Raw genomic sequence first — 12,456 nt, 5'->3', positions numbered from 1 at the left:
CATACTATTTGGCAGAAACCGAAGTGCAGCAGAACAGAACCAGAACTGATTCTGCTGAAAACTAGTCAGAATTCTCACATGCCTACATCTAGCTCAGTACAAGCAGTTTAACTCATTATATGCATTACTAGACAAGACATTAATCTGAACCAACAATAGCAAAAACCTGCAATAATACTGCAAGGGGAAGGTATTCTGAAACAATAACTTGTTCATCCCACACTTTTCAGTGCATTTCCCCTTCACTTTCCTAACTGTAGGAAGTCTTTATTTTTTAAGTGGGTTTGCTGTTCTAGGACAACGGAATGTTTTAACCTACTGTAATTATACAAACCTAAAGTTATGGGAGATGCTTGAATTTCCCCATGCAACATAATGTAAGTCTCGAGGCCCCTTGAATTTGTTGCCTTCTCTTCCTTTCAAGGTTTTTCTGAGAGAGGGGGTGCAGAGGCAGAGTCTTGGCCTGTACACCTTTAAGATCAGACACGGATCCCCAGCTACAGGTGTTCAGTTCTCCCCAGACTTCCACTGAAATTCCTTCCTGTCATCACCACCAACCATATCACCATCATGCTTGTTTTGAATTTGTCACTCAAAACTGCAGTGGGAATAACAACTCACATTTCACCTGTGCACTGAGTATTAATTACTAGGGTTGTTTTCAAAGCGCTAAATGAACTGATGAACATTCCACCCTCTACCTTGAGTAAGGAAATACAATAAAGAGTCAATCAAGAGAGTCAGTGTGGGGCATGGTGTCAGAGTGCTGCACTGAGACCTGGGAGACTGGAGTTCAAATCCCCACCTGGCCATGAAGGTCACTGCCTCTCAGCCTGGTCTACCTTACAAGGCTGTTGTGAGGGATTAAATGAGGTGGAGGGAGAATCATGTACACCACCTTAAGCTCCATGGAGGAAAGGAGGGATACAAATGCAATAAATAAATAACAAACAATAAGGTTGGCTGTTCCACAATGCCATGGGAACAGGACTCTGTGGCCAACAGGGAATTTGTGCGATCAGCTAAATAGTCACTTTCATTCTACAGCATAATTTTCTCTAGAAGCCGAGTCTTCATTAAAAGAAATGAAGCGTCTTGCCTCTTGTGGTTGAGAAGATCATCTTCAAGGTGACCAAATCTCAGAAAGGAGAAGCCAGGCTAACAGATTTACTGTGGTTTGTGCCACGAGAAATTTGTCAGTGACACGAGATTCATTGAGTATGTTATATAAGCAGAGAAGCCAATATCTGCCATAATCAGCCGAAAGGTTTGGAATAATTTTTAAGCTGCATTTGAGCTCCAAGGAGCTTAAAGCAACATTATAACCTACCTCACAAAGCTCTTGTGAGGATGGATGAGAGAAAGTGATTTGCTCAAGGCTGGCCAGTGAGCCATGCAGCTAAGCAGAAATATGATCTTGGGTTTCTTTGCCACATCCAAGGCCTGGATGCCACCACAACAGCTGGAAGCACCTGAGCACTGCTGCCATTAACTCTCTGAAGCCTAAATATGACATGTGAGCTCTCTAAACAAAATTTCCCATGCCTTCTTATAGGACAGTGTTGGGTTTCCCAGATGTTGTTGGACTTCTATTCCCACCATCCCTGCTCATTGGCTAAGCTGGCTGAGGATGATGGGAGTTGTAGTCCAACAATATCTGGGGGAACAAGATCAAAGATCAATGTCACAGGAGAAACATGCATTGTACACATCCACCTTTGAGTAAATCCTACACGGATCTGGAGTGGAGCCCCTAAGACGGTTGGGTGGTGACTTAGATTTCTCCTTCTAGCCACTTCTGCAGCCAAGCTGGTGCCAAACGGATTGCTCTGCTTTCCTTTGGACCACATCAGTGAGGCAAAGAAGGGGGTCTTGTTGTCTGGGCAGCCGGGGACCTCCATACACTAGGGCTGGGCGATGTATCAACAAAGCCTCACAGGCTCCCAGCGCTTCTGCCACCCCCTGCCCACTGCCATGAGGAGGCTTCGCAGGCTGCTGATTATTGTGGCCCCTGCTGCCAGGCTGCCACTGCTTCTGCCCCCCTCCTCCCCCCCCCCCTTGTTGATTCTGCCGCCACCAGGCTGCTGACAGTCCCAGATTATTTGCATTCACTCTGACTCATCACCGTACTTTGGATTGTCCTGAATACCACCATTTGGTATTCATTTGGCCCAAAACCAAAAGTCTCCTTTGAATGCATTTTGGCTTGCCTGCTGCTTAAAGTGACCATGAAGTGACTGATAATATCATCATTTATCAGTTTTAGACCCTTACGTTGTAGCAGTTGTCAGGACATTGTCCTGTTCGCCTCTGCGTAGTTCCTTCCTTATTTCAGATATCGTGATATATCGATATATTGCAATGTTTAGCTGCTGAAATATCACAATATTGAAAACCAGTTATCGCCCAGCCCTACACACTGCCCAGGTTTGCACCCCAAGGAGGTCACTTTGGTGATGCTAATGCAGCAGTTTGACTTCACCGCCCCAGAAGCACACTCCATTGTCACTCGAGACAGATGGATGCCAACAACGACAACTAGTCAAATTGAACCTTACTGGAGACCCTAAAAAGAGCCTTCCTGCCTCTTCTCCACTATTTCCTAGAAACAGCAACATAGGAAACTGCTGTATACTACGTCACACCATCGGTCCATCTAACACACCATTGTTTACACTGACTGGCAGCAGCTCTCCAGGATCTCAGACAGGGTCTCTCCTGGAGACGTCAGGGTTTGAACCTAGGACCTTCTTCTTTCAAAGCAGATGTTCTACCACTGACTTACAACCCTTGCTTTATGTCTGCAGACGTTTCTAAGCCCTGACTGGCTCAAAGCAGAGCCCTCTGATTGGCTGAAAGGCTGTGTATAAAATGTCTTACTGTGTTAGGTCTGGCACATTTCTGTGGACTTGCTACTGGCACAGAACCAGAATTATGTCCTTCAGCCAAGGCAAGAAATGGATGCCTCACCGGTCTCCATGACCTTACCTAGCTGCCAGTCAGTGCCCTTGCTCAGTTGCTAGTCTGGCCTACACTCTTGTGAGTTATCAAAAACTGGTTGGTTTTCCGATAGCAGCATGCGTGCTTATTGTTTAAGTTGGGAGCAAAGAAGAGGACAATAGCAAGATGTATTGGTTCTTCACAGTATGGCCCCATGTGTCCTTTGAAGCAGGAGTGGGGAACCTCAGGCCCGATGGGGCTGATTGTGGCCCCCCAGACCTCTCTGTCTGGCCCTTCCCAATCCACACCCTCTCTCTCAAGCCACACATTCTCACCAGTCCTGCTTCTCAGGCACATTTCCTGGGGTGAACGTGTCCTTGAACTGCGATAACACCTCTTGCTTGCCTAGATAGAGGATGAAGAGCTGTGTCCTGTATATGTGTGTTTGTCTAGAAACCTCTGACTTTGGCTGCCTGAAATGTAGCCTCCTCTAGAGGGGTAAACATCACATCTCACTGCTCTGCCCACTTTTGGCCTCTGGCCACACCTATAGTCCAAATGGGACTCCACACAATCCTGAAGGCCAACTGCTTTCCTCCCTTTGCATCGTGCACTTATTATTTAGCTCTTTGAAGCTAAATTTTTACTCTGATTTTAATCTGATTTTTACTCTGCTCTTCAGCTGAAAGGGACTCCCAGGGCAGCTTGCAAAGATCAATATGAAGATGGCTCCGCCCCTCAGGCTTACAAAAGGATACAAAAGGGAAAGGGACTGGGGAGGGAGGAGGAATAAAGCAAACACCTGAGCCTGGTTCTTAGTTACAAAGGACGGACAGGAATTTATAGCTGTGCAAGGAGAAGGATGAGCCCATAGTGACTCTCAGCAGAGCTGGTGGAGTGACACTGCTTCCCTTGTCTGTTTCTACTGCAGACTGATGGAATGGCTGCTGTCAGGTGACAGATGAGGAAAAGAAGAGCCGATGAAGCTGGCCTTTCTGGAAAGCTGAATATAGTCTCCTATTGTGTTGAGTAGGGTAGCATTGCCAGTGACCATTCCTAGGGCCTCAAGTGTCACGCAAAGCCAGTAGAGCCCATAATGCCAAAGGCAGTGTGGCCATTTTCAACCCTTTGGAGCCGTCAGTCCTGGGAGAAGCTGCCATTAATTGAGGCATGATGCGTAGAACATTTTCTCGGTGTTTCATGCCCCAAAGCTCAACCGCCAGTGACAGTCCAGGAATTCAGAGCCTGGCATGCTGCTCAACAGTCCTGGGCAGGTTTCCCTTCATTTTTTCTCTATGAGAAGCTGCGGTTGAAATAATCGACTCTCCTTGCATTCAGAAATACAGTGTGTTTAGCCCAATTAAATTATAGCTTTCTTTGCAATGCGATTATTTGCAACCTACGTTTGAAAAAAAATATAGGGTGTGTTAAAATGAGCTTCCTGTCAGCAAAACCCTTATCGGGGACACAGGAGCTGGATAAACAATGGGCAATTACTCCCCCAAATATCCTTCAGCTGAAATCTTTCAGCAACTTAAAAAATGCAAGCTGCCAGAGGCAAAAACAGCAACTGCCTACCTACCAGCATTTCTGTGATGGGGCTATGCAAGGGCTCTTCTGGCACCACTGCATCACATGCCATGGCTAAGAAGGAAAGCAATCCCTGATGTCAGAAGTCAGCAAGTGATGGGAAAGACTTCTGCTGCAGATGTTGGACAGCAACAGTTTGTTGGAACAGTACATTTTGTCTTGCTTTTCTTTCCAATGCAGAATGTAAGGGTCCTGGGCAATAATAACCAAGCAATAATAACCAGATCTAGACCACTTCTTTTTAGCAAAGTGGTTGTCTTGTGTGCCTTCTGATCATTCCCTTGGTCTAGATGGGCCAATGGTCTGATCTGGTATAAGCAGCTTACGATACGGGTAGGGACTGGTAGGGGCATAAGAAGTGCCCTGCTGGATCAGGTCAAGGCCCATCTAGTCCAGCATCCAGTTCTCTCAGTGGCCTATGAGATGCCTTTGGGAAACCTAAAAGGAGGACTTAAGCACAACAGCACTCTCCCTACCTGTGACCTCCAGCAACCAGTATTCAGAGGCATACAGACTCAGAGAGGAAGCAGAACATAGTCATTGCAACTTGAAGTCACTTGAAGCCAATGCAACTGCCAAATTCTCTTTTAAAATCATAGTTTAGCTATATGATGCTTTGAAGAAGTATGTTCTTGCAGGTTTCCAGTGGTCAATTTGAAAGGTGGCCCTGCCCCATCTTGGCATGTAGCCTCCAGAAGTTTGCCCTGAGGCAATGCAGCCCTCAGGCTAAAAAAGGATTCCTCACCCCTGGGCTAAGACAAGCAGGTTGTTTTAGCTTCAGATCTTCATCTGTCCAATGGGAATGCAAATAACAACAACAAAACAGAACAATAGCAGTGCAACAATGACTCCACTGAGTTCAGGGTGCCTGGACATATTGGTTAGATTTTCTTTACTACTGCAACAACCCTGTGAGGTAGACTGAGAAATAATGTCTGGCCTATGGTCTCCCAGTGAGGCCTTCTGCCAAGTGGAGATTTTTAATTCTGCTCTCGCTGGCCAAAATGTTAAATGTTCTCTGACCGCTGCATCATAGCTGTTGGACGGTGAAGACATTTTAAAGGGCAGTGGGGCCCAGTTTGAAAACCTCCTTGTAGCATTGAAACTAAATACACATTCTTTCTCCAATATAACCTCAAAAAACAAGCAAACACGGTGACGCTGATTTTGTCACTTTGCAACAGAAGTTGGCTATGGACATGATCTTGCAAAGTTGTTTTACAAAAAAAATGACAGCCTGATGAATTGTGCACATCATGCCACCATGATGGGTTCCCCCATCCCACAAAATAAACAACCCACTTGTTTGTGTCCAATCATAGAGCAGTATTTGCTGCATAGCAAATGTAAAATAACATTGGCAATTGCCGTTACATCTCTCAAAGTGCCGCTGCACCCTCTCAGTAGCACCTCCAATACAGAGCTTTATAGATTATCCACCATGCTAAGCACTTCACAGAATGGCACTCCAGCTCAATTTAGACCCCACTTAGATTTATCTGGGAGTTTCACCACCTTGCTCCCAGCAATTCAGAGCAGCTGTCACATTGCGTGATGGGATGCCCCCCTGCATCAATTGTCGCTTTCAGATTCTTAGGAAGATCATCCAGTCCCTAGATCTAATTTGTAAATGCTGATTGCATGGCGGAACTTGGATCTGTTCCAGTTTCCCCTTCTTGCTACAATGAGTCATTGAGCAAAATGAATGGCAATTTGCCTGTCTCTGCTCGGAGTTTTGAGTATCTTTTCCATCCCCAGCAGTATTTTTGGATGGGCAATGCTGTGCTCCTTTCCAATTCTGACATATTTATGCATGCAAAAACAGTGGAGCAAATCCTTCATAGACTGGATAACAATAGAGCTTTCCTTTAAAAAATATTGTGCTTTTAACAGTAGCCAAACACAGAGGTACAGGTGTTTGGGAAAAACTATACCAATTATATTTCTGAGTGTCTGGCTAGTACAAACTGCACAGGAGCAGGGTCAGAAAAAAGCCGGCAAAATTCAGCCGTTGGTAAGGCCCACCCTCAATATTAAATGTTTTCTAAATATTAATTAGCTAATTAGTTCAATGTATTTATATCCTGCATGTAGGCAACTTTTTACCTAATCGCTCACTAAGAAGTAACACATTTCAGTAAGTTTAAACATGTTGGGCTATCTGTATTTATGTCCTGGCAGTTCTACAATAATTCCCCCTCTCCACAAAATCACTGGCTGTAGGCCAGGGATGGGCAAATCTGTCAATTTCAGTTTCTCCTTTTCTTACTCTTCAGTTCTCCACACTTTGACAACCATTTGCGATTTTAAAAAAATCCTCAAGGAGGTTCATCAGCATTTAAGTGTCAATTTCTCCTAATATGCAATTTTGCATGCAATTTTGCATAATTTTTGCAAAGCAGCCTTCTCTAATAGAATGCATTTCTGCTCATACATGCATCTTTATGCAGTTTACTCTGGTATAAGTACACATTACTTGGCTGGAGAACTGCACTGCAAAATCCAGAGATTTGCAGATTTTGAGAAATGTAAATTAGTTAGCTTCTCCTTTATTTGCAAACTGAATTGATTTTTTCCCTTCATACCTCTCCCCTGCCCACATGCCCTCTGCACACCCCTTTCTTTTAAGCTTGTCTCAGCTGTGTGTGTGTGTTTCAACATTTAATAACAGCTACCCACATAGCCACCCTATAGCAGGGCTTGACATGGTTTGGAGGTTGAGGAAAGTCACTCCAATGACCCACCCTGGTTAAATCTCCTCCAGATTGTTCAGGGTTTGGTTGGTTGGTTGTTTTTTGAAATGGTGTGGCTGGCACAATTAATGAAAGAGAGCAGATAGCAAACAAAGCACATCAGAAAGGATCATAACTCCAAGTCGCCACCCTCCTTCTGACAGCTTCTCCAAAACAAGCCCTCCGGAACAAGAACACAACGCCCACACAAAATATGCATCGTGCCTCATCATAACAGGATTCCCCAGACGACATTTGTTGGGGGTGGGAGAGAGAGATCCTTGAAGTTCCAAGAAATGTCACAAGCTCGTGTCCAAAGTTTAATACAAAAAGTTTCCACATGGCTGTTTCAAGAAATGAGGCCAAACGGACTTGCAGCTTCTCTAGGGGCTTGTTAGGACCAGGGAAGAACACTCCCCCCCCCCCCCCGCTTATATGGAAATTTGAAACTTGCCTCCAGAGTGGAAGATTAAGAAAGGAGGGTTGTGTAAACAGGGCTGAAGTGCTAAGTTGTTGGGCCTCCGCTTTGCAGGGAAGTTTTTACCCACTGACCTGAAACACATTTCCCCACAATCACAGACTGGGGAAGGGAGAATGGTAACAAACATGGTTGGTTCGCACATTGCGTCTGATTAGGGGCTGCTGCTGCAAGCTATGCAAGTCATGGTAGAAAGCTTCACCTGATGGATTTCTGCCGGCTACTTGGCAGCTAATTTTGCACATCGGTCCTAATTAGCCAGACTGATCTATCTGGAAGAAGAGCAGGGTAGAAATAAAATTATAATGGTGGCTTCATAGTGTTTAGGAAACGCATTTTGTACATGCTCAGAGGCATACCCCATCACTACTTCTAGTGGCATCTCAAAACCAGGGAGGCTGTGCTCAATAGCAGAGCAGATACTTTATATGCAGAAGAAGTTCCCTGGTTAATTCCCTGGTATCTCAAGCTAAAAGGGTCAGGTAGTTGATGACAGGGAAGACCTATGCTTGTGTGATTAGAAGTCAATCTATATATATTGTATAAGGTAGCTTTATATGTCCACGTTGAGCCATAATTCTACTGCACTAGATAGAGACCCTCATAAAGCACAAGGAAGCACTTTCGTAATCCCTCCTTTGGAAATCTGTTTACATGAAAACTGGTTTTAAATTGCTGTGTTTTATGCACATTTCAGGTTTTTCCTGGGATCTCTCCTGTTGTGATTTTATTCCACTGTGAATCAGATTTTGTAAAATGCCCAAAGTGCTCAGTTGGATGGGCTGTGTGCAAATGTAATAAACAGAACAAAATACTCAATGCAATAAATATAGAGAAACACTGCCAGAGTTATGGTGGTCATGTACATAAGATATTGGGGCTCCTGCACCTTAAATTAAAACATATATATGTGCATGAGGCTTTATAATGTTACAGAGAAGCAACAGAGGACTGGGGGAGAATGGAGCCAGGGACAGAGTATGTGGTTATTTCAGTTGCAAGCCAATCTCAATAAGATATTCTATAAAGCTATTAAAGATGCAAGAGCACTTGTCTGTTTCTCACCTGGGCTATCCCAATCAGAGCGGGCAATACTGGGCTACTGGGCTTCATTTTGTGGTCATTTCCCCCCCTTGATATATAAAATGGCTTAACCTGGTGCAAGGCAGCTTCGTATGTTCTATTCCTGCTTATTAAATCAATGCAAGTTGCTGCTGTTTTAATTAGGACACATCGAAACATGTTATTTGGCTGTGGAAAAGTAACACATCAGGTGCATGCCAGCATAAGATGAGAAGAGGAGCAGAGGGAGGAGAAAACAAGAAAGGGTGATGAAGCCGCACCCTGAGAGATTAAGTTCAGGAATGTGGCAACAATCTCAAACAAACTATTCTGAAGAGGAAAATTAAAGCTGCAGTCTGTGTGTGCATATTTCCCTGCGTGGTAAACCCCATTGCACCCAGTGGGATTGACTCCTGGGTAAATGTACACAGGATCAGGCTGCGCAAACTGTGTACCTTGTTTCAGTATGAGAAATAATGTGTGAGAAAGTACCATTGAGGATACACAGAGTACCTGTCACACACACGTTAGTAACCATAACTCTTCATATTTAGGAGCAGAATGTCATGAAGTTAGCTCAGCTGGTTGGAGCAGGGTGCTGATAGCACCAAGGTTGCAGGTTCGGTTCCCGTAAGGGACAGCTACATATTCCTGCATTGAAGGGGGTTGGACTAGATGGTCCTCAGGGTGCCTTCCAACTCAAGTTTCTGGACCTTTCTTTCACTTGCCCTCTTCAGCAACCACCAAACACACAGAAATTAACCTGGAAAAGCTTTCTCTGTCATCTGATCTCTGTGCTAGGTAAAGGCAGCTTTCCAAATATCTGCCTTTTCAAGCTGCTGCCGCAAGACACAGGAACACAGACAGCAAACAAAACAAAACAAAAGCAAACCTGCTTTCAGTACAAGGGCTCAGTGACACGAGTAATACAACACAGAAATGCTACAGAACATGTGCAAAGTACCTGTTGCACACCACTCGTTAACATAGCTGTCAACGTTTTCCTTTTTTAAAGGGAAATTCCTTTATTCCGAATAGGATTCCTCGCAAGAAAAGGGAAAAGTTGACAGCTATGCTCGTTAATCCACCTACCCAGCTACCAGATTTGGGGTGGTGGTAGTGAAGGTAAGGTGGGCACAGGGTGCAGCTTAGTGGCAGGCTTGATCCTGCACATTTCATATTAAAACAGAAATGAAGTGGATATATGCCAAGAAAGCTGTTAGCAAAATGATGCTCCTGTGACATTGGATCACAGAATAGAGGTATGTACTGTAGAAAGTCCAGACAGGAACATAGGAATCTGCCTCATACTTAATCAGACCATTGGTCCATCTATAGCTCAGTATTCTCTACACTGACTGGCAGCAGCTCTGCAGAATTTCTAATGGGGAGCCTTTCCAAGCCCTTTCTGGAGATGAACCTGGGACCTTCAACATGCAAAGCAGATGCTGTACCACTAAGATATGGCCCTTCTGTCTCTCCTATTGGTACATCAAGCTCAATATTGTCTACACTTCCTGGCAGTGGCTCTCCAAGTTTTCTGGCAGCGAGACTTTCCCAGCCCTACCTGGAGATGCCAGGAATTGAACCTGGGACATTCTGAATGCAAAGCAGATTCTTTGCCACTGAGCTACAGCCCTGGAGAATCTAGGCGACAGCTCCAGGGCTGCCCTGGAGATCTGAAACTGTACAGGTACAGCTCACACCTGCTTGTTCCTCCCCACAAGCTGCCTAGTCAGGAGCAGGATCCGTATGTCGAACGACATGTGTAAACAGAGTGCAACGCTCACCTTTTCTTCTGCACTGTTGGGCTGTACTTCCCTTTGTTTCTCTTCTTGAACAGGGAATGCATAATGTTAACCCCAGGGTTCAGCAAGTGCCGACGGAATCTCGTTCCAGTGGAAGTCCAAAGCAAATAAAATTAAAACGAATGAACCGGCAAGGCTCCGTCACACAGCTCTTGTTGTTCCCCCTGGTGAAAGGTTGCTGGTGTCTGTTTTTGATGCTAGATCCTGCAGTTTTCAGAAAAGTTGCTGAACGGAGAGAGGGAGAGAGAAAGAGCAACTCTGCGGCTACCTCAAGTCCTGCTTCTCTGGCACTTCTGCCAAAGGAACTGCAACTCTCCCAGGCCAAGCGAACTGGGAGTTACCTCCTCCCCCTGGAGGTGGTGCTTACCTACCACACACATGTCATGGGCCCAGGCGGAGCCAGTCTAGGCCATTATTTCCTCGTCAGCCTCTGCCGGGAGCAGTTGTTGCTATGACTGCCTATGACTAGCACATCTTTCTGTCACTGGCAGTGTACGAGGGTTGCAAGATACTTCCCATTCAGCCCTTTCTCCTTGGACTTTAACAGCAGCTCAGCAGGTATAAGTTCACCAGGTGAAGCTTTTTCACCTAACAGGAAAATAAGCGGCTGGGGAAAAACCTCACCAGTTAAATTCATGCACCCAAGGCTGCTGTTAAAGGCCGAGGATCAGGAGGAGGAGAGGGGAGTAGTGGTTTGGTTTTTTTTATGGCTGGCAATGTTTAAACTGCCTTAAGGACAGTTTGATCAATAGGCATTAGCTGGTGATAATGTTTAGTTCCTTCATGCCTTGAAAAGCTTCTGTTGATTTCAGTGGATCAAGCGGCCTTTCAGGCCACAAAGAGCAGATCGGGCTGGTCCTCCCCCCCCCCATCAGATGGCAGCCCTATCTGTATCATGGAGGGAATTCCAGCGACTGTAGCTCTTCTCAGTTTTGCAGGACAAGCTTCACCAGCAAACATTCCCTGGCTAGGCAACTGTAAAAGATAAAGGAGCCATATCTGCTTTTGAATCTAGTTACCTTAGATAGGGCTTAATTTTAGCCCCAGAGCTCCCCCCCCCCTTTTTATGTCTGTACTCAGCCATGCATTAAATGGATGCCTCTTATCACATTAATCTGAGTTGACAAAATACCCTACCAGTCTGTCAAGTGTAGAGTACAAGGCATTACTTGATCTTATCTTCACAACAACCCTGTTGGGATGGCTGGGTCAAGAGGTAGCGGCTTGCCCAAGGCCGTCCAGTGAGATCTGGGGCTGAGCTGGGAACTTTGTCCCAGTCCAAGCTCAAAATTCAAGCCACTGCACACAAGAGCAACTAGAGTGCCTCTGACCACGTGCAGAGCGCACATTTCCCCCCATTTAGTAATGATAGCCATATGCAGACCTGAGCAGGAATAAGGGTGGCCAGGTGATCAGTGAAGGTGGGCTGTAGTATCAGCACCTCACAATTTGGGCTTTGCCTGCGGCAGGCTGGAATACCCTTGAAGGCTGGGCCAAGAGATGGGAACAGCCCTTGTTTTTGAGAGCCTTTTCCTGTCCCTGTAGAGGTTAATCCAGCCCTTTCCTGTTGGGGTGGATACAGAAGAACACAGGTTGCACCAGACCTCAGGAGGAAGTTACAGGAGAAGGCCCATTTGGTTGCTAGGCAACATCCCTGTTAGGCCTAGGTAGCATTTCTGCTCCCTCTCTCTACTCATCAGTGACAGGGCAGGTGTGACTTTGAAAGCACACCTTTGAATAAACTGGTTTGGTGAGCGTGTTCTTTCTCAGCAAGGCGTAACTCCAACCTCGATGGAGCAATAATTAACAGCCCACCCACCACCTCATCATTGGTCTTGTCACTTTT

The 12,456-nt window shown here is 45.5% G+C and overlaps 1 protein-coding gene across 2 annotated transcripts in view; it reads right to left on the bottom strand.

Annotated features, from left to right (window-relative positions):
* The window catches only part of PPL (periplakin), a 49,063-nt gene extending 37,975 nt beyond the window's left edge, over window positions 1-11,088 (bottom strand). Inside the window, exon 1 of one of the 2 annotated variants that reach the window (XM_083414080.1) lies at window positions 10,593-11,088. In XM_083414080.1, coding sequence (XP_083270206.1) covers window positions 10,593-10,654 — 62 coding nt within the window. In that variant the 5' untranslated portion in view covers window positions 10,655-11,088. The remainder of the gene's footprint in view (window positions 1-10,592) is intronic. The other variant, XM_083414081.1, reaches the window with a different exon arrangement.
* Window positions 11,089-12,456: the final 1,368 nt, after the last annotated feature.

This window comes from Podarcis tiliguerta (assembly GCF_965153285.1).
Source record: "Podarcis tiliguerta genome assembly, chromosome: 14".
NCBI lineage: Eukaryota > Metazoa > Chordata > Lepidosauria > Squamata > Lacertidae > Podarcis > Podarcis tiliguerta.
This window is presented reverse-complemented; position numbering and strand designations above follow the sequence as displayed.